The sequence below is a fragment of the Leucopleurus acutus genome, assembly GCF_964270905.1.
Source record: "Leucopleurus acutus genome assembly, chromosome: 2".
Taxonomy (NCBI): domain Eukaryota; kingdom Metazoa; phylum Chordata; class Mammalia; order Artiodactyla; family Delphinidae; genus Leucopleurus; species Leucopleurus acutus.
Window position 1 is genome coordinate 50,860,189 of NC_139143.1, and position 26,732 is coordinate 50,886,920.

The following is a 26,732-nucleotide window of genomic DNA, read 5'->3' on the forward strand; positions in this document are numbered from 1 at the left end:
TTCCCTGGAGAAATGTCTATTTAGGTCTTCCACCCAGTTTTTGATTGGGTTGTTTGTTTTTCTGATATTGAGTTGTATGAGCTGTCTGTATATTTTGGAAATTAATCCCTTGTTGGTTGCATTGTTTTGCAAATATTTTCTCCCATTCTGCAGGTGGTTTTTTCATTTTGTTTATGGTTTCCTTTGTTATTCAAAAGCTTTTAAGTTTAATTAGGTACCATTTGTTTATTTTTATTTCCATTACTCAAGGAGATGGATCCAAGAAAATACTGCTATGATTTATGTCAGAGAGTGTTCTGCCTATGTTTTCCTCCTGGTGACTTCACAGTTTTTGAGGCTCAAGAATTTGGAAGGAACTTACTTGGGTGGTTTTGGCTCAGGGTCTCTCAAGAGGCCGCACTCAAGCTGTTATCTAGGACTCTAGTGATCTCATGGCTAGAACGGGGAAGGAAACCTCCAAGCTCACTTACATGGCTGTTAGAAGGCCTCAGGTGATCCACTTCCAGGTTCACCTGGGCCTCTCCTCAAGGCTGCCTTATGACATGGCAGCTGGCTGCCACCAGAGTGAGGGATCCAAGAGAGAGTGAGAGAGTACACACAAGAGGGAAGCCTAACCTTGGAAGGGACATCCCACTGCTTGCGATGTATTCTGTTCATTAGCAGCTCACATTCAAGGGGGCTGGAGGGTTTCATGACACAGGGCATGAATACCAGGTGGCAGGAATCATTGGAGGTCAACCTAGAGACCCCATATAGGTAAATCATTTCTCACTTTCTCTAGTTCCTTGCTTTGTAATGTTTTGATTAGGACTTTCTAGTATCAGAAATCTCAAGACAAATTTGGCTTATACAAAAAGAAAATTTGTATGGCTTATGGTGTAGTTTGATACAGGTGATTGATAAAATGTAGTCACAAAGAACTGGTCATTTTGGTTCTATTTGCTCTGTACTGGCTCCATTCTCAGGTAGCTTCTCTTCTCTTACTGTCATAATAGTCTCCAAGACTTTCAGGTTCAAGATCATTGATGTAGCATGAAAGTCTCTTTCCTCAGAAACCCTGGCGTAAGTTCCGTTGGCTGAGTGGGTCACAGCCCCGTGCTTGAACCAATTGAAAGGCTGAGGAATCATGACTGTGTTGGCTGAGACCCAGGACACACATGACACCGACAATCAGGGATGAGTCCCACAAGAACCGTAACAGCCATAACGGGGGAAGGTAAGTGTCCCTGGAGGGACCACATCAGGCAGGCATTTCACTGAAGTACTGCCTATGCTGTTGTCTTCTCTAAATTTACATGAACTAGAACCTCTTGGAAGATGCCCACCGTCTCCCTCAGCATTCACTCCCCATACCCGGTGGATCACAGAGGCCTGATGGTCTACTGCTGCCCCCTCTCATATCCTCTCTTCCACTCCCATACAAGTCACCATGAATCTCTCACCTGGACTAAAGCAATAGCATCTAAACATGCTTTCATTTGTGTTCACCATCTTTCTGTTCTCCATGTAGCAACCAGAGTGATTTCTTTTAAATGTCATCTGATGAAGTTAGTGCTCTGCTGAAAATTCATCAAAGTCCCATTAACTAAAATCCAAGGCCTTATGACCTGGTCTCTGCCTGCCTTTCTAGCTTGATCACTGTCTATCACCACTCCTCACTCTCTGAGCTCCCCAAATTCTCCAAGCTTCTTCCTGCCACACGTTCTTCCTTCTCCCGAGGAAGCTCTTTCCTTACATGATGCCTCTTCCTCTCCACCCACGCTCATCTTCAGGGCTCAACTGTAATGTCACTTCTTTTGACAGGCCTGCCGGACCCTCCGACATTATATACTCTTGTAATCTGTACCTTCTACTTATTGCATTGATTAGAATTTTAATTTTAGGTTTGTTTAGCACCTTCCCTCTCTAGACCATAAGCTTAATGAAGGCAGCAACCTTGCTATATCCACAGAGCTCCTGTTTGGTACTGGGTAGGCACTCAATAGATATTTGACAAAAGTGATTCATTCTTCCTCATCTTAGACCTGTGCAATTGTGTTATCCAGAAGATTAAATAGATGCCAAGATTTATTATAGAGTTGGAATTTGTTGGTGGTCTCGTTAGGCCGGGAGCCCCCTGGTTCGTTGGGTTAGGTCAAGCACAAGAGAGAATGAAATTCTTTTGAGGACCTACAACGTTAAACACATATGTGTTTAATTCTTACAACAATCTCTTGTGGGTTCAGTGTAGTATCCCTGTTTTGCAGATGACGAAACTGATGGTCAGGGAGACAAAGGGACTCCCTCAAACTCAACATTGTTCACAAATGGCAGAGTTAGGATACCCACAGAAGTCACCTTAACTCCAAAATTCTAGGTGTGAATGGAATTATGGAAAAGACAGTGGCATGCTCTTTTTTTGTTGACTTTTTGTTTTAACTAGGAGTAGGCCAAGGTCAACAAAGAAACTGAACATGAAAGTGAAGTCCTGTAGATTTCTTGCTGCTGGTTGGAGCATAACAGCAACTCTGGAAGCACTGGAAGGAGGGGAGTATAGAATTTGGGGGCGCTAAATCTCTTTATTACATATTTCAGGTTTTCCTGTCCATTAAAATAAAGTTAATGGGTGTTGAGTAGCCTGGGTCTGGCAGCATGAAAGAAATAGAGTCCATCTAGTTTTTCTATGACAGTTTGGTGGGATTTATATGTATGAGAAATGCAGACATAAAATTAAACAGGATAAACCATCCCATTTCCTCGTTTCTCCAGTTGCAACAATACACAAACTAGTCTATCCCCTTTTTTCCCTCTTACTTGAAACACAGTGAGTAAGTGCAAGGTGGCTCTTAAAGGGGTAGGGGTCTTTAAATTGAGGGGGCTGTGAGCGGCTGCAGTAGAAAGCAGGGCTAGAGTCAGTGTGGGGACTAGTTTCTTGGTTCTTTTGAATAATTTGTGAGGTTGAGGCTAGCTTGTTGGAATGATTCCTGCTAATGCTACAGTTTGGAATTTTGTTTGTTTCTTTTTCAAATCTTATTTTAATGTCCCTGTAAAGTAAATCCGTGGCCCCCTGCTCTCAGCCCTCTACATATATGTGTGCCTAATGTGAGAATAATGCAAGGGGAACATGGAGGACCACTGCCGCACATGACTTGATAGAGAAAAGGAGGGAAAATGGCAAATCAGCATTTGGGATTGGTGGTGAGTCTTACATCCCATGAGGAAGGGATGCACCACACAGGCATATTTAAACTATGAGTTAATCCCACACTTCAGTAAGTATTAGCCAGTTGGACAGAGGACCAGTGCTTAGCAAGGTGTGGCTAAATTTGCAAAAGACCCAGATGGAACAAAAGAGAATCACCGAGCAAAAGGGGAAAAGTGCAAAAAAAAGAGAATACTCAAAGTGTTTGGGATCATTGTACTCAGAGAACAAAAAGCCTGTGATCGGGTAGAAAATGATTCTGTAAGTGGTGGATTTATCTCATTTCCTATAAATGTAAGATACCTAGTTCCAAATATCTAGAAGGAGGCCAGATAAATGATGTCTGCCATCTCACTTTCATTCAGATGTTTATCAAACATGTATTTAGCGCTAGTCACTGGTTACTGTGGATACTATGGGGAACAGAAAGACATGGTTTATGCCCTAACTGAGCTTACAGTCTAGTTTAAAGAAGCACAACACAATGTGACAAGTGCAAAAATAGAAGCAAATAGTGTCCTGGGAAGCAAATAGTGAAACACCTGACTAGGGTTTACGAGAAACTTTAACTGCTGGGGGATCTGGAAGGTAATACCTGTGATGGTTAGTTTGATGTGTCAACTTGGCTAGGCTATAGCACCCAATAATCTAATCAGACACTGACCTAGGTGTTGCTGTGGAGGTATTTTGTAGATGTGGTTAACATCTACAGTCGGACTTTAAGGAAAGATCACCCTTGATGATGTGGGTAGGGCACATATAATCAGTTGAAGGTCTTACGAACAAACACTGCGGTTTCCCTGGAAAAGAAATTCAAGACTGAAGCATTAACTCTTGCCGGATTTTCCAGAACTACCCTGGGGATTTCAGATGGACTCTACAGCCCCCGTGGTTGTGTGAGTCAATTCCTTAAAATAAAATTTATATACACACGAATACATCTTATCTGTTCTGTTTCTCTGGAGAACCCTACTGATGCAGTGTCTTAGTCATGTAAAGTTGGGGAGAGGACTGCGGAAGGTGTGTGAGGGAAGATGACAGTAGCCAGGAGGACCAGGAATGAAAAAGAGAAGCCAGGTCAGGAAGCATATTACCTGTGACCCAGAGAGTCTGAAAGGGTTTTAAGTCAGCATTCACATTTGAGAAAGGACATCCGATTATACTATTATTGAGAGCAGAAGTCGAGAAAAACATGTTTCAATTCCAGCAGGAAGGAATTCCTAATAAGGAGGACATTTTTAATAGGAGAAAGAAGGAGACAGCCAGGCTGAACCTATTCTGGAATTTAGAAAGTAATTTGGCATTTCAAATCGTAGACGGCCACAGCCTCGCGAAAGGTTTACAACGTTCTTTTTACAATCGACAGTCTTTCTGTTCTACCTTACCTCCTTCACGTCTATAGCTTTCGCTACGAAATTCTCCTGGTAAGTGGGGAAATACTCCAGTCTGACCGAGCAGCAGTTCTGGAAGATAAACTCACACAGCGGTAGAGGTGGGAGGGTGGAGGTCAGCAGGGGATTCCGCTGCGAAAGTGGGAAGGAAGAAAAGAGTTTACAAACCAGCTGAAGTTCCACTATATCATGTGTGCGGTGAGAAGACTCGCTCATTACAGCTGCAGCCCGTTCTCTGTGCGCTTTCTCCCCTTCCTCTGCGGGTTCGGTTCCCGCACCGGGGTCGCCAGGAGTTCAGCTGTCCCCACGCGGCCGTCTGCTAGTCTGGGCGGAGTCTGGTACCTGCCAAGCTGGGATCCTGATGCGGAGGTGTGCGGGGAGCGCCGAGTTCAGACTGAGGTCTGAGGTCTCGCACCCCGCTGCTTTACCGACCACATTCGCAACCTCTCTTCCCAGCAAAAGGGGTCTCGCCCTGGGACCGAATAGATTTTTCTTCCGTTCCCTTTGCCTCCCTAAATGTCTTCACCCTGGCTGCCGGTGCTTTCCCCATTCGTGCAACACTCTGCCCATCAGAGCTAGCTGCCTAGGTCGAGCACCCTTGGAGATGGGGTGGTGGTTGGTGGTGACTTGATAACCCTTATCCAAGCGCAGACTGGAAGAAATCAGCATCCTCATTACCGCCTCCACTGCAAGGGTTTCAGGTGTACGTCTCTGTACAACCCTGGGGCGGGGGGGGGGGGCGGTCGGAGGGAGGGCAGGATGCCCACGTGCTGGGGTCCAGGAACCCGCTCCCCAAAGCTCGGTCCCATACCCCCGCGACCCGACTTGGAAGGAGATGGGCTGGAGCCAATTGTGCCCGATAAAGTGAGTGAGGATCTAGGGAGGGGGCAGGGTTAGTGGAAGGGGCCGAAAGGAGAGACTGCAGGTGAATCCAATGGCTATGCCCCCAGGTGGGGAGGCGGCTTGAGGGGTAGTTTGGAAGAGGCGAGGGAGACGCAGGCGAGGGTTGGGCTCGCAGGAGGTGCGGCGAGGAGAGCCCAGGCGGTGAGACGGGGTGGGGTGTGGGAGGGGTGCGAAGGGGAGGGAGTTCCGAAAGGAGGGAAAGGAACTAGCGAGGGGCGAGAGGAGCGAGCCTGGAAGGGAGAGCGGCGGGGGGCGGCCGAGCTGCGGGCTGGAGGACGCCGGGCGCGCTGAGACCGTGCCACCTCCACCCCACCTCCACCCCCGGGGCACGGAGGGCTCTGCCTGGGAGACGCACAAAGACATGCGAAGAGGGGCTGAGCGAGGCTCGCGCACAAAGACGCCGGGGTGCACTGCGGCTCGGGCTGCACCCACCACCCCCGCGCCGCGCAGCGCAGGGGCCCGGCCAGCGCGGAGCCCGGGGCGGAGAGCGCGGCGGCGGCGGCGGCTGCTGGCCGGCGCGGGACCCGGGTGGCCGGCGCTCTCCTGGTGACCCGGGCCCGGCCGCAGGCGCGCGCGGGGGCGGCGGCGCCCCAGCCCAACTTGGCCTCGGCCTCGCCCTCGCCCTCTGCCCGGCCCGCCGGTGTCCCCTCCTTCCCGCGATTCCGTTTCTTCTCACGCTCCCCCCACCCTCCCTCCCGCGTCCAGCCCCGCTCTCCCCACCTTGTAAAACAAAGCCGGGGAAAATGCCTGCCCATGCAGCTCGGAGCGCGCAGCCCGTCTCTGAATAAGAAGTGAGTACAATGGCGTGTTTGTAAAAGCTTCAAGTCCGTCTTTTTAAAAAAAAAACAAACCCAAAAAACAAAAACAAAAACAAAAAACCCCCAAAACATTGTGAATGCTGCATGCCTCATGCTTCCCAGCGCCTCGCGGGAGAGACCCGGCCATAGAGCAGGAGAAGGTGAGACCCCAGGTACCCTCTTCCCCACCTCCCGCCGCGGGCTTTCAGCCCCAACCAGTCCGGGGAGGGCTGCAAAAGCCCCGCCGGCAGCAAGCGGACGTTTTCCACCTTCGTTTCCCGTCCAAGGTGTTGGGTCATAATCTGGGGTTGGAGGCAAATCTATCCCCGGATCCTCTCCTGGCTGCTTCTCCCCACTCTCCCGCTGGTGCCTGGGGGTTTTGCATCTGCCTTGGGTATGGGTTTGGGACACTTGGGGGAGTTTCCGAAGGAGGAGGAGGGTCAGCTCTTGGGAGTAGCCGACGGGCAGGACGCATGGTGACCCTGGTCACACTTGTTGCCCGTTGCGTGGTGGTATAGGCAGTGGTGCTGAAAAAAGCTCATTTCTCCTGGTATTGAGTCGTCAGTTGTGGCCGGGAGCAAAGAAGACATACCTGGGTGAGGATGGGAGACCAGGATTAAGAGGACTCTGTGAGGTGCTGGGGGCAGAGAAGGGAGGTAGTGATGGTGCCGGGAGAGTGTGTGGAAGGGGTGAATCTTTGATTCCTTGTTCTAAGGAGCTTCTCTTCATGATCATACATCAAACGACGGGGAGATGGAAACCCAGAGGGTTCCCCATATTAGACCGAGGGGAAAGGCTGTTGTTTTTTATTTTGGTATTTCACTAGTTTCTGCCCATTCTGTCCGCCAAATATGTATTATATATATTTCTGCTAATTAAAAAATAAGGCAATAGCTTAAAAGAATTAAAATCCATCAGGGAATGTATTAACTTAATAACATACAACCACAATCTTAAAAAAAAAAAACCTGTCCCCTTTCCCCCAAAGCATGTTATATCAATAATACCTTAGTTTAGCACTGCAGTCTAGGAGTAGGATTTGGGAGCATCAAGGTAAACAGTGGTGTTTTCCAGTTCCGCAGACCACAAACCAGTGATGTGAAAGATCAGAAATATGAGAGCACAGAGAACGCTTGGAAAGCTTCCTTCAGAGAAATAATATGGAGCTTCTATGTGATTTTCTGTTATTTTTATTCCAAAGATGGCTTAATTTTAGATTATGACCTTTATTTTTCACTGAGACTCACTAAGCAGCTTGCAGGTGGGGTGGAGTGGCTAGACAGCAGATGACAGTGATTTTAGCTGTTATCAACATTTCTGTTAAAATGTTTCAAAAAATTAAAACATTAAACATGTATCCAGTGCTAATTTTGGGTGAAGTTGCCTTTATGAATATCACGTGTGAAAGGCGTCTGCTAGTTTGTGGCTTTATTTGGAGCAGCTGACTGTATCAGGAGGAAAATGTGTACATACTTGTTATAGCAGGTTGAACCATTGGAAATTGCTGAAATGAGCTGTAGGTACGTGGAATCTCCGCTTGGAGACAGGGGTACAGTTAAGTCATCAGAGCTCCGACTTCTCCTCAAAGTCAGAACCATTCAGAGTTTTGCTGATTGAAGAGCCCTCTGTTATCTGTCATCATTATACAACACTGCTTACTTAGGTCTGGTGCTTCACGTAGCTCTGCTTGCAAAGCTTCTTTCCGATGGGCAACAGATGATTTATTTTATGAACTCCAGCTGTGGTAGTCCTACATTTAACTCACAGTGGTAGTCAAGAGGGCAAGGTATGTAGCCCTGTGAAAATCCACACTTCTTATTTTCGAGTAATTTCAGGTTCCTGTAGGGTATTTGGGTGCAATTTCATAGATTATTTCTTATATACTTACTTAAAAGTGTCTTTTAGATTAGGTTATCATTTTATTAAACCTGTATTATATACACTAAAGTAATTTTACTTATATCTCTAACAATTATGTATGTTAAATTGATTATTATGGTTGAGTTTTTTTAAATCTCCCATCTTTCAGCCATTCTGTCACCCCTTTTGGTTCAGTGTTGCCTTTCCAATTCTGTAGTACATGGCTTATTTTCCCCTTAGCGAGTGGAAGTCTAGTATCTCTTGAATTTTCTAAAGGAAATCCATTAATGATATTTTTGAACAGCTGAGATGGATAATAAATGGATTTAGAATCACCTCAGAATATATGGGAATTTGTAAGAGAATACATAAATCTACTCTAATGGAGCAATTAGCTCTGTACAGAGCATGTGGGGTCTGAGGTGTGAGACAATGTTTTTAATTGTTTTTCTTGATAATGTTCACTGTTGAAATGGAAGGAACTTGTCATCTCGGCTGCACCTATGATTGTGTGCCAGAATGGGTAGCAATACTTCTGTTTTTTTTAAAGATGTCCGAGATTGAATAGCAAAATACAGACAGTGATTAATCATGAGCCCACTTTGGAGGACAGCAAAAAGAAATGATTGAGCTACTGAGTGGTTTATTTGCCATCATGTTTTACCAGATAATTACTAACGTTCTACTTCGAGCAACAACGTTTGGATCGCAAATTCACTTACAATACAATTCCTTTATTATAATGAATTTTTAAATAAAAATAGATAACGTTCTTTACACTGATGGCTTGTGGTATAGAGTGTTAGGTTCTTGAGAACAGGAATAATCCATTAGCCTTCTTTGTGAGCCCTCAAATATCTAGCTTAGTACCATCAACTCTTAGTTAGGAGTTCTGTAAATGTGTTGACTAGCACGTTGGACAGATATAAATTTTGAAATTAATTAGGAAGCCCTCAGGCATTCTTTTTTTTTTTTTAAAGGTTCTTAGTCCGCTTCCTGTATTTTTCCTCCCATCGGAAACCCCAATAGCAGCAGAGAGCTAAGACCCAGCCCCTTTTCCTTGAACCCTTATATACTTCTGGTTTGGGCTCTGGAGCTTCCACCAGGAGAGCAAGTTCAGTCCACCTTTGCTGACCCCTGAAAGAAGCCGAGCCATCCCCCTCTAACCTCCTTCAACCTAACCTCCATTCTCTGTTGTTGGCAGTGGCGGCCCCTGACTTGCTGGATCCTAAAACTGCCGCTCAGAACTCTAAACCGAGGCTCTCGTTCTCCACGAAACCCACCGTGCTTGCTTCCCGGGTGGAGACTGACACGACCATTAATGTTATGAAATGGAAGACGGTCTCCACGATCTTCCTGGTGGTCGTCCTCTATCTGATCATCGGAGCCACAGTGTTCAAAGCGTTGGAGCAGCCTCACGAGATTTCCCAGAGGACCACCATTGTGATCCAGAAGCAGACGTTCATTTCCCAGCACTCCTGTGTCAATTCGACTGAGCTGGACGAACTCATCCAGGTAACTGGCACCCAGGAGTTGTTATTCCGTTTCCTCTGTGGGCAAAGACAAGTAAGAATAAGAGGCGATAACTTAGTACTAGGCCCTCCTATGTGCCTGTGGGGTCCTCTCCCACTTTTCTCCTTAGTGTAGACCTCTTGGCCACAGTTTCTTTTTCTCTTTATTGCACTCCCTCCCTCTTTTCTTATTTCTGCCATCTTTTCTTCTTCTTTATTTCTCCCACTCCCTGCTGCTTCTCATCCTCTTCTGCTCTTGTGTTTCTCTGTTTCTGTCCTGTTGTCACCCTTCTTTCTTTTCCTTTGCCTTGTCTTAGAACTGCCAGTGGACAGTTCTGTTAACACAGGGTTACCTTGCTGGAGGCCCTCAGGGTTAGAGGACCACTGCCGACTGAGAAACTTTGCTGTGGCAAATGAGGGGAAAATATAAGGCGGAAAAGTGCAGTAGTCATGGCAATGGCTATTATAAGATAGAAAAGATGAGTTTGTGGTGGATACATCTCATGGCTAAGAAGCCATAGCTCACTTCTTTAATCTAGCCAAAGCATAACTCTGATAACTGCCTTTTTTAGGTGTCTGGGGAGAAGTGATTAATCATTGCTTCTCTAAACCCCAGCTAAAAGCAATTTACTAGTAACACAGAAAAATGGAGTTTTTGAATAAAAACTAATTTAGTTTTAATTTAATAATACTGTTCTCTCTAATAGCAGAACAGTACCCTTATGGAAAAACATTAAAAATAAATTTAATCCCAGAATGATTTAAAAATTTCAGTTAGGCTCCTTGGAGATGGCTATATTTTTGTTGTAGATTTCTTTTGTTTAAAACAAATCATTGGTCCAACCAAGAATCTTCGTCAAGAAGAAAGCCCTAGAATTTTCTTTCAAGGAGAGATCTGACTGGTGGAAACATTTTAATTGTACATATATTCATTTTCCTGTAGAGCCTATTTTTCTTACCAGATTTATGTCAAATGGGATTGAAAACAATCTGTGAGCCATCAACTGAGCAGTTTCTTCCTCGTCTTATGTTTGGTTTTACATCATTTGAGTGAGTTGGAATAGTCGATTGCGGGAAGAAATTATTATTGATTTTTATCCAGTTTCTTGTGCTACGACCTCTCCTCTTTTATTCCCTCTTGCCATGGATCCCCAAATGCTACCTCTGTCCTCCATAGCCCTCTCTATTTTTAGAATACACACGCAAGTTCTAGTTCAAGTCTCATTGAAAGCTATCAAAGCTAGTAGTCTCTGATCCTCATTTAGCTCCTACCACATTCAGACACTTCTGCATCTCACCTATTTGACTTAAATTTTGGACAGGTTCTTCAGATAATTAGATACTGAATTCCCTACTGTCTGTAGGTGATGGTGCCATTTTCAGTACTGACAGTGAACCTGCCAACTAATATCATCAGTCCAGCCACCCCACTGTCTGTTCCTGCATGAGATCACTTCCACTTCACTCTTGCTTTGTGCCCATCATCCTTAGAGGTACTAAAAGTCTTTAAAGAATCCCCACTTCCCTTGGGTTTTAGAAGAAGAGCTCTCTGTTATTTTGGTGGAGGGAGCATGGAGTCGTGGTAAAGCCTAACCTGTGGGATTCGACAGGGCGTTTTAAATTCCATTTGAGTGCTTTCCTAGAGGTGTCATCTTGAACAAGTAATTTTCCTCTCTAAGCTTTGGGTCTAGCTAGAATGAGGGAAGAATACCTGTCAAGTAAGGTTGCTGTAAGGAGTAAAGAGATAATCCGTGGAAGGCATTTAGGTGCTCAAGATGTGTTAGGTTTATTTGCTGTTGTTGTTATTTTTCCTTCCCTGCTTATCTCTTAATTGGGTGGAAGCATCTGATTCAGGTAATTGCATACTTACCTTCTCAAGCGAGGTTGTTTGTCTTGGGCAGGAAAAAAAATGCTACATTGTTTTTGGAATGAACAAACGGAGCTCAATATATGACCTAATTATTTTTCTTTTTGCTCTACACAGGCAGTCCATTTTAGCTTTATTAATATTCATTGCCGATTGAGTATCTTTGCTTCTTAAAAAATCTTAAGGATTTTGGTGCTTATTGGGTGTTTTTAAACGCAGAGGTTTGCCTGTTATTTATTGTCATATCACTCACCTTTATAACCCTATGGTTTTAATAAATTATTTTTTTCTCTTTGAACATAATTTCTTCTTGTAAAAGAAATCTTTATAATGGCATGGCTCCAGGGATCAAAGTCAGTGTCTAAATAGGGAGGAGAGCAAATGAGCCAGGAATCATATATTAGAATTACATTTCATTTGTATAGTTCTCATAAACTGCCAAGTGTTTTTCCCGTGTTTATTTTCCCTTTTAATCCTCCCTTAAAACCTCATGAGCGGGTATATTAGGCAGAAATATCGCAGCATTAAGGATTAGGAGGCTAAGAAACCGAATGATTTACCCCAGATAGTATCTTTAGGATGAGAGTTCAGGTCTTCAGAATGTTGGTCTGGCTTTATTCCTAGGAGTCTCCACTCTTCCAGGGCTTTCAGTGCTGAGGGGAAAACAGTTGGAGAAGTTAGAAGTTCAGCCCTCATGCTGGTGGAGAAGGAATTCTGGATTCCTTTTGTGAATAGTGGGCAAAGAGGAGGAAGTGGCTAGTCAGGCAGTAAGGCCAACGTCAGGTACAGTTAACCTAATCTGGCCTCCAGTTATTAATTACACCTCTGGGTGGGTGATGGTAACCTCATTCCATGCTGTGGTTGTATCACAGGGTATCCTAGGCTTGGGGGCAGGGTGGGAGGGGTGGGGGGTGGAGATTGGGAAATGGAGCGTTAAGGCACATGAGAGCAACTTCCTTTTCTGCTATCGAGTCCCATCGTGTGTGTTCCATCTAAGTGCTGTTTGTTTTTTTTAAATATTTATTTGGTTGTACCCGTCTTAGTTGCGGCACGCGGGATCTTTGTTGCGGCATGTGGGCTCTTAGTTGCAGCACACGGGATCTAGTTCCCTGACCAGGGATTGAACCCGGGCCCCCTGCTTTGGGAGCATGGAGTCTTAACCACTGGACCGCCAGGGAAGTCCCTAAGTGCTGTTTTTGACAAAGACCCTCTAAGGCAAGATTGAGGTGGTGGCAGAGATATCAAGACAAAGAGAACTTTTCTGGGATGAAATATTTTGAAAACTTTGACTTTTCAACTTCCGTTACATTTGTTAGTGTGATGCCAGTACAGAAAAATATATGGAAACATTTTTAAGTTTCAAGAGTCATGAATACCATTAACAATAGCCAAATTTTAATGAGCGCTTACTATGTGCGAGGCACTATGTTAACCCTTTCCATGTATTAGCTCCTTTAATTCTCTTAACCCTATGAGGTATGTGCCTTATTATCTATATTTAACTTAGGTGGAAACTGAGTTAGAGGGAGCTAATTTTCCAAGAGCTAATTTTCTAAAAGGTAGAGTGCACTGTTATTCAAAGCTAAATGGACAGACTCCAGAGCTTATGATTTGAGTTCCTATATTTACTGCCTCTAAAAAAATTTAATAAACATTAAAGTTTGCTTTCAAGTTCCCTAATATTCCGTATATTAGAGTGTAATAAATATCAAATTATAGTCCTCTGTACATCGTGATTTACATTATATAACATATCTCTCTCTCCATATATATGGAGAGTATATAATATGGATTTTAATATTCTTTCTGGACAACACTTCCTGCTTTTATCCTGTTTGAATGTCATAAACCAGTAGAGGCATGGTTATATTAGATATACCTGGTTTTAATCTAGTTATTTCCATGTTTGCTGAGTCAATTCTGAGATTAAAAAATGGGGCAAAAATCTATGATCTATACATTGATAATAAAAACATCTTATGGGAGATTTGACTTTTGTTTTATCGCTTGAGCTCTACGCCCCTGTGAGGTAGGTGGGGAAGGTATTCTATCCACTTTTTGGGTGAAGAAACTGACACATTTCACAAGGTCATGTGGTGGCCTCAGGTCTAGATCTTTGGAGTCTTCCAGTTGAGGGGATTATATTCTCTGCACTGTTCCCTCTTCTCAATTTTGTTCTTACTGCTTCATTCAGTGACATTTATTGAGCACTTCCAGTGTGTTGACCTTTGTGCTGGGTATTGAGCCAAGTAAATTGATGGGGGAAAACATGGCTTCTCTTAAGGTGCTCTCTCCTTCAGAGTCAATGGAGGAGACTGCTATAAACTTAGTTATAATAGAACTACTTGCAGATTGGAGCTGGGCTACTGAGGAAGAAATTAACCACCCAGTGAGAGTTGGGAAGACACAGAAGAGGAGGTGAAAGGGAAACTGGATTTTAAGTGTGGAATCAGTGCTCTCTGGAGGAAAAATTGGAATCAGTAGATGTTCTAGGCAGAGGGCATGGCGTAACTGAATTGTCTGGGTGTGAGGGGCAGCGGCATGAGCGAGTCTAACAGAGTAGAGCAAGGTCTCTTATTCCACGGGAAGGAGGTGGGCTTTACCCTAGGCCCATTCCCCTGCAGCTGAAATAGATGCGCCGTTGAGGGCATTGGTTGTATACCAGGGGATACTTGGAGCTACATGCCTTCCTAGAATGCCAATGAACTAGACTTTAAAAAAAAAAAAAAAAGAAAAACATTGTTTTATACTAATTCTATAAGCATGTATTCATTCATATATATTTATTGAATTCTTGTTGAATTCCCCGTGCGTTGTCGCAGGCACTGAAATACAGTAGAGGATAAAACACTTGAAAATTCTTGCCCTTGGCGAGCTTGCATTTTACTGGGGGAAGATGGTATGTTAGTGATAAGTCTCAGGAGAAAAATATAAAGTAGTGAAGAGGGGTGGGAAACGTTGGATGGTCTTGGTGGTTAATTTTAGATAAGGTCACTGATAAGGTGACTTTTAAATGAAGGGTGTGAGGGAATTAGCCAAGGGGCAGTCTGGGGAATAACACTCAGCAGAGGGCCCAGCATGTCCCAAAGATGAGAGCATTCCTGGCCTGCAGAGGAACAGCAAGGATGCTGGGAGGGCGTGGTAGAAGATGATGTCAGGCAGGTAATGTGGGCCAAGTCCTATAGGGCCTTGTAAGTGAGAATCAGGAGTTTGGCTTTTTAGAGCAGATGAGTGTTCTATGCTGGCTTCTGTTTCACCAGGATCATTCTGGCTGCTGAGTTCAGAACAGACTGCAGGAGGCCGCGGGCAGAAACAGAGGGAGCAGTTATGATGCTGTTGTAATAATCCTGGTGATGGATAAGGGGAGCTTGAAGTAAGGTTGTTGTAGAGAAAGTTGTGAGATATGGTCAGATTCTGGATATATCTTGGAAGGAGAGCCAATGAGACTTACTGACGGACGGGATGGGCAGGACAAAGGTGAGGAGTCAAAGATAACCCCAACATTTTTGTCCTAAGAAACTGAAAGAATACAGTTCCCATTTTTCTGAGATGAGGAGTGCAGGGGGACCTGGATTGGGGGTGATGTCAGGAGCTTAGTTTGGGGCACTAATCGTGTCCATTAGACGGGCTTCGATTATTGAAGAAGATTCACAGGACCCCACGTAGCAGTGCTTACAGATCTATAGTATAACGTAGGAACATGGTGCAGTACAACAACAGCACCCAAATAAGGATCTGCACCACGGGCAAGGGTCATCGCAGCATGGGGTCTGGCGGCGCCAGGAGCCAGCTGGACTTGTCCTCCCTCTGTCAGGCCATGCCAGGCCATACTGCTCTCTTGGACCAAGAACCACCAGTGTGTGCACAGAACATTGCGGGCCGGGGAGACCAAAATGGCGTCTTGGCTGGAGTTTCTGATCCCCCGCTGGTCACACAGGCGTTTTCTTGCTGTATAACCAGCCTCAGTGGCAGAGCTTTCCAGGAGGCTCTCTGAGACCAGGTGCAAATCATCCATCGCAATGTTATCCGTGAATAACGCTGACAAGCTGGTGCTAACCTCCCTGAAGCCCCTCAGGTCATGGTTATAAAACAATACTCTTGATCAGAGCGTCTCATGCCTTTACTAAGGGACAGTGTTGTGTGGGTACTTTAGCCCAATGGCTCAGGCCAGTTCCAGGCCAGCACAGTCAAGTTAAATTTGAGATGCCTGTGAGGACATCCAAGGGTAGAAGTTGAGTAGGATGCTGGAAATGTGAGTTTGGTCTTTGGGGGAGGAGGGGTCAGGCTAAAGATATACTTTTGTTTTGCTTTTTTTTGAAATTTTAAAAAATTATTTATTTATGGCTGTGTTGTGTCTTCGCTTCTGTGCGAGGGGCTTTCCCTAGTTGTGGCGAGCGGGGGCCACTCTTCATCGCGATGCGCGGTCCTCACTGTCGCAGCCTCTCTCGTTGTGGAGCACAGGCTCCAGATGCGCAGGCTCAGTGGTTGTGGCGCACGGGCCCAGTCGCTCTGCGGCATGTGGGATCTTCCCAGACCAGGGCTCGAACCCGTGTCCCCTGCATTGGCAGGCAGACTCCCAACCACTGCGCCACCAGGGAAGCCCAAGATATACTTTTGGAAGTCATCATTATACAGAAAGCATTTAAAGTCAAGACGTTGGATGAAATCACCTGGAGAATGAGTGCAGGTTGAGATGAGCAGAGATTCTAGTATGACCCCAGGAGCACTTCAACATGTAGAGGTTGCTGAGGAACAGATCCAAAGTCTGCGTGAATGACTGATTTACAACCTAAGATGTCAAGGATGTTCCTCTTGTTTTAGCAAGCTGTATCACTCTATGCCCCCAGACCTCTTAAGGTTTCTTTTTTCTTTGCCTGTAGGAACCCTTTAAAAGAAACATTTAAAAAGTATGTCTCTAGGCATGGGAGCCACTGAAAGTGTTTGAATAGAGGAGCCCAATTATGTTTTGGATTATGGCTCTCTTAATGGCAAACGGGATGGTTTAGCATATGAAAAGCATGCTTAGAACTGATTGTATATGGTGGTGAGTGATACTATCTGATTCTGTATACAATGGTTTGGTGGCTGTTACTCTAGTTTGTACAAGCATCGAGGTATATTAAATATTTGGCTTCACTTTTGGAAAGCGTATGTTCATCTTTGATCATTTTATTTATGGACACAAAATCATGTTGTCCAGAAAGCATCTAAAAGGGCTGTCTTTTCTTATCAGTAATTTTACTTTTCCTGTTCAATATTTTGGATGAATTTAGACTTTAGGAACCCGATTCTAACAAAAAAATTGCCTGAAAAATATTTAAACATCCCATAAAATACTTTACGTCCTTTGGGTTAATCTCTGGAAAAAGCATTTTTAGATGGTGTAATGTGTAAACTTCCAGTAGCTTGGATTATTTTAGCAGATTATCTAGGAGTCACTTAAAGGACTGGGCTTCAAGGGTGAGGATTTCTCAAGAGTGCTGTTTTCATAGTTAGAAGAGGGAGTTAGGTATCAAGGGAGATACAGAAGTCTTAAAGAAAACCTTGTCAGTTTCCAGTTTTCCTGGGACTCTCCCACGTGCTACTTTCTTAGTAGGATAACTTATGTTTGCCTCCCATCCCAGCCCCTATTTTCATGCTGTCTTGACTTTCAGAGTGAAAGAATGAAAAGGGAAACACTTTTTCTATGTGTAAGTACATCCAGTAACAATTGAGATAGTTTCATTCACTGTTTTCTAATGATACTTAGATTTTTATTATAAAACATAAAAGTAGTTGTCAGAAAATGATTTTGTCTCCAAAGGATATATGAAACTTAACTAGTTAATATTGGTAAAAAAAATAGTAAAATGCTATATGAATATTATATATCAATAAAATATCACCCAAACTGATATGATTAAAAAGGAATATTATTTTAAAATAATGGCTAGGACACTATTTGATAGCTGGAATGGTTATTACAGAGTGAGCAAAATTATTCTGCATATACATTGTAATACATTTAAAAATATTTTTTGGCTGACAATTTCTTTGGTCTAAACTTAAAATATGACTTAAATGTAAAGCTCAGTCAGATAGTATTAGAGTGAAGTTTGACTATTATAGATCTGTCCATAGCAATTATGATGGTGGCTCTAAAATTCTTAGAGTTGTACATTCCATATTTTCATTTTATCATATATTTGAATACCGTTTTGCATGTTAAGGTATATTATTTAATTCACACATCCCCTGACATGTATATATTAATTCACATTTGCAAAGTGAGGAAACTGAGGCACAGACAGATTAGGTGCCTTGCAGTTCAGAAAGAGACAAAATGGTACCTTGATTAGATTCTTCCTTGTGACTCCATCTCCAGGGCCTTTTGCTTAGATACTTACACAGGAATGTGTGTACCACAATGTCTAGGGATAGTAAATACCCAATAAATATTTAGTTCAAGGCTATATCTCTTTAAAAAGTACTTATATGTGTATTCTATTTTGTTTGGTCAGGAAACAGAGAGTTTCTTCTTCATGATCCTCCTTTTGTAGATAAGGGGACTGAGGCACAGAATGTTTAACCCCAGGTCACTCAGCCTTTTTTGGCTTGAGATGCTGAAAGTGGCGCAACGAGCATTAGAGTTGCAGAGCTGTCATCCAGGTGACTCTATAGCTCGTTTCCATTGTTCCAAAAGGCCTTTTTAGGAGTGACATTATTTTGTTGTATTTTCTCCCTGGGATCCCCTTTAATCTAACCCCACAAACTAAATCAGATTTCTGACTTGTGCACCTAGGGTACACTTGCTTCATTTTAAGTTGCTCGTGCATCCATGCCGTAGAAGCAAAGATCAGCAGCAGAAGATGCAGCAGGTCTGTAAATGTGAAGGCAAAATATATACTTGTGGAGAATGAAAGAACAGTTATAAGGCCACAGTGAGCAACTAAAATATTATGCAGAAACGTGTGTGGTTGGGCATTAGTCATGCTGAAGCCTGAGCAGGTGAGGTCAGGGAAGGTGATTTAAAGCTGGAGGATTCTTACCTGAATGGAAGAGGTGGACAGGAGTGGAAAGAGGAAGAGCAGAGGGAAGTAGTTATAAGAACACACCAAGTTAACATTCTATCTATAGGATTATAGCACTTTTACTCCTTTCTTGGTTTCTGACATTCACAAAGTATTAATAGTATCTTGTACAAAATCCAGGTGATACCAGAAGGTATCAAGAAGAAAGTAACATCTGAAATCCTTCCCTCCAGAGTTAGCCAAGACCTCTCTTTAGGCATTATACACAAATGGAATAGACTGAAGGGGGTGTGTGTGTGTGTTGGTGTATACACACACATATGCGTATGTCCCGTGTGTGTACAGAATTGTTCACACATGGGATCACAGATGCATGCCATTTTGCCATCTCCATCTTTTGCTCACCGTTGTGTAGGGTATGATTCAGGAATATTCCAAGTCTTCATGTTAGCTATTGTCTGAAGGGTTTTGACATAGAGGACCTGACACAGAGTACTAGCACTCCCCACATCCCTTGTGGTGGGGGATTTAGATCCCCTTATGGTCCTTTGGTCGAAAAGGTTCATTCTCTTAATAAGTGATGAATAGAGGAAACCGAAGTATTGACTGAAGAGTTCAAGTATGGAGTATTGAAGAGTATAGAAGAATAGAACCTGTGGCATTGCAAAAGAGGAGAAGTACTCATCTACTTGTGGATCTTGTAGTAGTAGAACTGCTACATCCTGAAATGTTTTCATTTCAGGAAATAAATGATGGTTCCTTTCAGTCGTGCTATTGGGATCCTCCTGTTTCGTTATTTATTAAGTATTCACATAGGTTAGGTAATATCCTTTTCAGTAAGGGAATGAGATGATGTTTTCTAACTTTTTCAGCTATTTCCCTGCCTTTCATTTTTATGAACATTTGAATATCTTGGCTGAATGAAGAATAGTAGTTCATCTAGCTTAGTATTTCTTACTCTTAACTATCTAAGGAACATATGAAAACAGTGCCTCAGTTCCCTTAAAAAGGACAACTTTACCCAGTGCCTCATGACATTATGAAAAATCTGTCATGGATCTAATATTCATAAGCTTAATTTATCTAAACTGTTTGAATATAACCACATTTCACCTTGTACCTCCTCTTGAGATAAGCGTCTTACATTCTACTCAATAAAGTTTTTCTTTGCTCTTTTATAAAATTACATCCTTTAAGTTTTAAGCCATTTGCTTAGCGAATTTAGCAAACCAAGTCATGAAATTCCCGTCTACGGAGAGGGACACTGTCTTTTTTATCTTCATCCCTTACCGCATGTAGAATTCATTCTTCCTCACCTCTGTATGCTTTTGTAATCCGTGATATTGTGTGTCTTGGGTCTTTGCCTTTCCGGTAGTCTTGTATTTTCATCTCTTCCTTAGCACTTACAGTGTCTTCTTGATTATTTTACTTATCCTTTTTTGAACTGCTTTCTGCTCAGTTAACATTTTGAGAAGTGTCAATTAGAGCTGTGGGCAGTATTCCAGAAGAGGAGGAATCATAATGTAGCACAAGAGTGGCTTTCTGTTTTAATTCTTTCCTTGTCCTCCCCCCCCCCACCCCACCCCGTTTTATTTCTATTACCACTCTGATGATGCCTAGTGTTTTGTATGTTGTTGTTGTTGAATGATGTCCTCAGGCAAAGAATTGCAGTGACTTGAGGCTTCTTCTAGGCTACTGAAAACACTCTTTGAAGAGGGTAGCCTGGGTTATTTTCTCCCAAATCCATTAGTTTTCACTTGACAAAGATGAGCCTCAGTTCTCATTTGTGTGCCTCTTTACCCAGGCATGTGAGATTTTAAAAATTTAACTGAACATCAGGCATTTCACAGATCATGGTAGTATTTCCACACTTTGATATTTCCCTTTTTAGTGTAAAATTAAAACTGCAGAACAGATACTTAGATTTACATTTATCCCTTCAAATATATGTTTATTATACCTACATTTTTTAAACTATTAAAACCTTTTCTTTTAGACCTGTAACCAAACATACCCATTTTTACAAAGAACGTTTTTTCTCAGTCTTTAGTACGTACTTTTCTTTTTATGACTGCTTACATTTTGCTAATTAATTTTTCTCTATGTCCTTACGTGCTCCCTTATAATAGCTTTTGGATTGGCGAAGCATACTTTCTCTACGCAGTAGTGCTTTATTTTTACCCTGTGATTAGTTAACTTGCATATGTGTTCAGAAATATTCTTCATGTGCTTTCACTCTGTTTTGCTTTTAGTTTTTCTCAGAAAACTCCAGTTTATTTAGAACTTACTGTTACGTATAAGTGAGAGAGCTCCAATTCGTCTGTAATTAGTCCTCCGTTTATAGTAATGTTAAGTGAAAGTGCCAATATTTGCAGACTGTTAAAAGTATGTATTTTTTCAGGGGTACCTAAGGAATCAAAATTTACCAGAGGCTTATAGAAGTAAAATGCGTTCTCTGGTGATGTAGCATTTAAGGGAGCTTTCAGAAATAAGTAAAGCAATGAATGTGAGTACTGTGAAAAGGGAGAAGAATCTCAGTAGACACTGTTACATGGCCACATGGGTTGCAGCGATGCATATTTCAGGAAAAAGAAAGATCTTTAATTCTTAAATTTTCCATTTTTAGGGTCCCAAAATAGTTTCTTGGCTGCTGTAAAGTCCCTTTTCTACAGTTATGCATCTCTTCTTATTTTGCTAAAGCTCACTTAGAGGAGTATGGGGAGTCATCAGAAACTCGTAATTGCTAAAACAGGACATGTTCCTTTTGGGCAAATGAAAAGTTCTCCTTTCCTATCACTGTTATTCATATACTATAGAGGGTGATTTGAAAACATTTGATTTAAGTGACAGGTACAATAAAATGAACTCCACTCTCCTTGGACACGTGTGCGATCGGCACAAGAGTGAAACTAATGGTACCAGGGGAGCAGATTCTGAGATTGATGGGTGAAGAGACACTGGTTTGTGTCCATTTAGACGTTTTGGTGTTAACCCCGAGAGCAGAGGTACCTCACTTCTCCTCCATATTTGAAGGGGAGTCCTTAGGGAGGTTTTGTGTTAACCCAAGTCACCACCCCATGGGTCTGTGGTGCTGTGTGTTTCCAACAGAGTGATAGTGTGGTCAGGATTCACTAACAGATTTCCAAGTAAGGCAAGCCCAAATGGACTAGAAAGGAGAAACATCCTTATTAGATGGATTTAGGATTCTTATCTTTTATTTTGCAGGGGAAGTAAAGGAAAGGTCTTATTTTCCTTAAAATAGCCACGGAGATGCATACAAATATGTGCTTCAGTGGGCAGCATATTTTCACATAGCAGCATCTCAGATGATGGGGTCCCAGGCGTTTGCTGAGCAAAGCAGAAGCTAGTGAATATGGCAGAGGTCTTCTTAGCTTTGACTTTAAAGCTCGCGCTAGTGCTTGTGCTTTTTTCTGGTAAAGTAGAATTTACAATGTTAATTACCTACCAGTCTGTAAGGAAATTTAAATGTTGCTGGGTACAGTTCTGAAGTTCCTGTTGCATGAGGGAGGGGTTAGTGAGGGTTTCTTTGAACACCTGTTTTTCTCTTGCTTCTCAGGAGGTAGGCAGGCTGCTGCTGTTTTCCACTTGTCCTAGTCCATGAACAAATCATCAAATGATTTATTCCCAGTTTTTATTAAATAGAATTTTATAAGACAAAATTACATTTTGATAAGTCAAAGTAACTTATCACTCGTACAGGAAAACAAAATTGATTTGCAGCATAGTTTTGTGAATCTGAACTTTTTTGGGCATTTGGACACACACTGGACATCCTGAGTTCTCTTTCTGCATCCTCACTCAGAAGCATTTTTGCATTCATCTATCACATTCAGGTAGCATATTAGACAGACTTGAGGTCAGACTTACTCATCTAAAGGAAGAGGTAGTTAAAATGCACATTCATTCATTCTGCATGTAATGTTTTTTAAGAGGTGTAGTGTTTTGGGTTTTTTTTTTGCGGTACGCGGGCCTCTCACTGTTGTGGCCTCTCCCGTTGCGGGAGCACAGGCTCCGGATGCGCAGGCTCAGCGGCCGTGGCTCACGGGCCCAGCCGCTCCGCGGCATGTGGGATCTTCCCAGACCGGGGCACAAACTCGTGTCCCCTGCATCGGCAGGCGGACTCTCAACCACTGCGCCACCAGGGAAGCCCAAGAGGTGTAGTTTTAAGCAAGGGGAGTCATCAACATAGAACTATACTGGCAGAGTCCCGCTCTCATGAAGCTTCTATCCTAGTGGGAAGTGACTAAAAAATAAACGAAGAAGTAGCTGAACAAGATAATTTCAGGAAGTACAAATGTTCTGAAGACTAAAGAATGACCCAGTGAGATGGAATGATGGGAGCAGGGCTCCTCTAGAAGGGCTGTGTTTTCTCTGAGCTGGTGACCTTGGGATGAGGTTTGAATGAGGGAGTCAGTCATGTAGAGATCTTGGGAGGAAGCATTTGAGGAGGAGTAGGCAGCAAATGCAAAGGTGGGAGCATTCTTGGTGTGTCCGAGGGCCTATGCAAACACCAGTGTGGTTGGCCCATCATTCATGAGTTGAGGGAAATAGGCCAAAGCCTCATAGGTCTTCATTAGTGGTCTAGGTTTTACATGCAATGGAAATTGACAAATAGAAAGCTTAGAAAGAAACAAACATAATTATATCATAATTGTGCTAGGCAAATAAGTTGGCGACTTAGGGGGATTAGAAAGATTAGTTGGAGAAATTTTAATGAAAGTTGATTTTGTGAAGAATTTTAAATAAGGGGGGACAAACAGTGTTTGGGCTAGTAGGCTAGGAGCCCTTTAGGAAGACGTGCTCAAGGGCGATGATCCTGGAAATGTGTGTACTTTTGGGGAAGATATAAGGGAGAGGGGAGATGGCTGAGTGTTCTGAAGCTGATACTAGATATTCAACTTAATGTGTCTAAGATTCATTGAAAAGAAGATCATTTTAATGAGCACAGATAATTGCTAGATGATTTGCACGGGCTCTGTGTGGCAGAAGCCCTTTATTTTATTTTTATTTTATCAAAATATATTCTAGTATCCATTTTAGGATACAAGATGTATATTTTTTTACCTTTAAAAATTATTTTTTATTTAAAATCTTCCACAATAGTGGTATTTCTAGGCATGTTACAGCTTACATGTTACCGTAAATAACTGTGTAATTAGTTTTTCGTTGATAAATAACGATTTCCTTTTTTTTCTCTCTGGTTAACAAGTTCCAAAGCTTCATAGCAGTGTTCATTCCTGGAAGATGTTTTATCAGATAATGACATTTGGCTCTTGATTTGAGCAGGCCTGAAAGATCTATTACATGAGGCTAGTTTTAAATAAGTTGGGTTAATTAAAATTGTAAATAATCTTATTTTATGATGATATCATTCCTGAGACATATTTTTCATGGACAGCTATATGGTGCTATTATACAAAAATGATGCAAAACTATTTTTTGATAGGACAAGACTTCCTGCTTTATTCTCTTTAGTCAGTACCTCACAGCCTTATTTCTTGATCCATAGAGAACTTGTGTGTATGTTTGTGTGTTTGTGTCTGTGTTTTATCCTCTGTGATCCTTTCCTTATGCAGGATTAAATTGTTTCAGATAGCCTTCTTGTTAGGGACCTAATGAGATTCCTTTCTTGAGGAAAAGAAAAAAATAAGTTAATCTCATATATAAACTGAACTGGGATATGTGTCTTTGAGTCTCAAAGAAAATGCAAAGAGCAAGCAAAAGTGGTAACTATATCTGAAAGTCAGGGAATTTCTGAAAAGTGTCAGCAAGATTTTATCATAATGTATTTTGTATTAATTGCGTACAACATTTTAAGGAATACACTAATTGAATTTGGAACTTGGAACCTACAGTGCCTAGTCAAACTCTGTCATTTTAGAGCTAAGAAAATAAACAGTTCAGTAATTTTTCTAAGAGCCTGCTACCAGTTAGTAAAAGAACACTATTGGATCCGTGAGTTCTAGCTCCATACACTTTATCCCCCACCTCCCAATTTCTCCTTTTTCTTTCTCTTATAAATATAAGCATCTTTACAAGATCAGGGCTGCATTCTAACATTTTTAATTTTGTTGAAATAAGTAGTGCAGATATTTTGTTTTCTGTTCTCCGGAGCTGCAGTCTGTATACAGTCTGTCTACCCATATAGATGACTCAATATTTTGCATCTATCCATTGCTTGCTGCCTCTTATGGTGAATGAATGAATGGCTGGCTGGCTGGCTGGCTGGCTGGATGAATGAATGAAAAAAAAAATCTCAGAATTTTAGGATTAGGGAGAATCCTAAAATCCTGAATCTTGAGAAAAATTAAAGTGAGTAGTGTCCTTTTGAAGGTTCTTGCCATCAAAATTGCCAGATAAAGTTATAAATGGATTTTTTAAAGGATTAATCCTTTTAATTAGGGGATGATAAATCAAAATGAACTAGGAAGGAGAAGTGAGACAACTTAGAATTAAAAAAAAATTTATCTGGTAAATGAAAGAAAATTCCATGAATGTTTACATGTTAAGTGAATATTTATTGAATACCTATTATGTACCTGGCACTGTATGAGACTATGGTTTCTTTTTCTCTCAAAACTGTACTTTATAATACAGATTATTTTATATCCTAATTGTCTCACTTCACAATATATTATGAATCTATATCTATATCTTTAACTATAGATTTATGAAATCCTTTTTAATGGCTTTATAGTATGCCATTTTATGGATATACCGTAGTCTTTTAAGACTATTCTCCTATGCCAGGGACTTAACCTTTTATTATTATTTTTTTATTGTGGTAAAAAGTGCATAGCATGAGATCTACCCTGTTAACAAATTCTTAGGTGTTAAGTGCAGTATTGTTAACTGTAAGCACAATGTTGTACAGCAGATCTCTTGAACTTTTGCATCTTGCATGACTGAGGCTCTATATCCACTGAGAAAGCAACTGCACTTCCCTGCCCCCACCCAAAGCCTAGTAACCACCATTCTACTTTCTGCTTCTGTTGAGTTTGACCACTTAGATACCACATGTAAATAGAATCATGAAGTATTTGACCTTCTGTGACTAGCTTATTTCACTTAGCATAATGTCCTCAAGGTTCATTCAAGTTACAGCATGTGACAAGGATGCCTTTTTTTTTAAGGCTGAATAATATTTCATTGTATGCATATACCGCTTTCTTCTCTATCCATTCCTCCATTGATTGACATTTAGATTGTTTTCACCTCTTGACTAATGTGAACAGTGCTGCAACTATCATAGAATGTAGATATTTCTTTGAGCATCTGTTTTTGATTCTTTTGGTTAAATATTCAGAGATGGCTTAGCTGGATCATAAGCTAGTTCTATCTTTAATTTTTGAGGACCATCCATACTATTTCCTTTAGTGGCTGCACCATTTTACATTCCCACCAAAGTGCCCAAGCGTTCAAATTTCTCCACATCATTGGCAACACTTGTTATGTTCTATTTTTTGTTCTTTTGTTTTGTTTTTATAATGGCCATCCTAATGATGTGAGGTTATATCTCATTGTGGTTTTGATTTGCATTTCCATGATTAGTGATGATGAGCATTATTCATGTACCTGTTGGGCATTTGTATATCATTTTTGAATAAATGTCTACTTAAGTCTTTTGCTCATTTAAAAAATATTAACTTTATTAATTTTTTTTGCTGTTGACTTGTAGGAGTTCCTTATGTATTTTGGATATTAACCCCTTATCAGATATATGGTTTTCCATTATTTTCTCCCATTCTGTAGGTTACCTTTTCACTCTGTTGATTGTTTCCTTTGCTGTGAAGAAGATTTTTAGTTTGATGAAGTCCTACTTGTCTATTTTTATTTTGTTGCCAGTGCTTTTGACAACATTTCCAAGAAATCATTGCCAAGACCAGGTTTATGAAGTTTGTCTCCTATGTTTTCTAGTTTTCTAGTTTCAGATCTTATGTTTAAGTCTTTAATCCATTTCAAGTTGATTTTTGTGTATGATGTAAGATGAGGGTTCACTTTCATTCTTTTGTGTGTGGATGTCGGTTTTCCACATCATTTGTTGAAGAGACTGTATTTTCCCTGTTTGTGGTCTTGATACTCTTTTTGAAGATCATTTGATCATGTATGCATGGTTTTATTTCTGGGCTCTCTCTTCCATTGTCTATATGTCTATGTGCCAATACCATACCGTTTTGATTAATGTAGCTTT

At 41.8% G+C, this 26,732-nt stretch overlaps 1 protein-coding gene across 3 annotated transcripts in view; it reads left to right on the forward strand.

The window, feature by feature from the left end:
- Positions 1 to 1,127: 1,127 nt before the first annotated feature.
- Positions 1,128 to 26,732, forward strand: part of KCNK2 (potassium two pore domain channel subfamily K member 2) — a gene marked incomplete at both ends in the record, with an annotated part of 160,547 nt that continues 134,942 nt past the window's right edge. For 2 of the 3 annotated variants that reach the window (XM_082833359.1, XM_082833360.1), the window contains 2 exons: positions 6,385 to 6,433; positions 9,337 to 9,647. In XM_082833359.1, coding sequence (XP_082689485.1) covers positions 6,385 to 6,433; positions 9,337 to 9,647 — 360 coding nt within the window. Of the gene's footprint in view, positions 1,217 to 6,384; positions 6,434 to 9,336; positions 9,648 to 26,732 lie in introns of those variants that run through there. The other variant, XM_082833358.1, reaches the window with a different exon arrangement.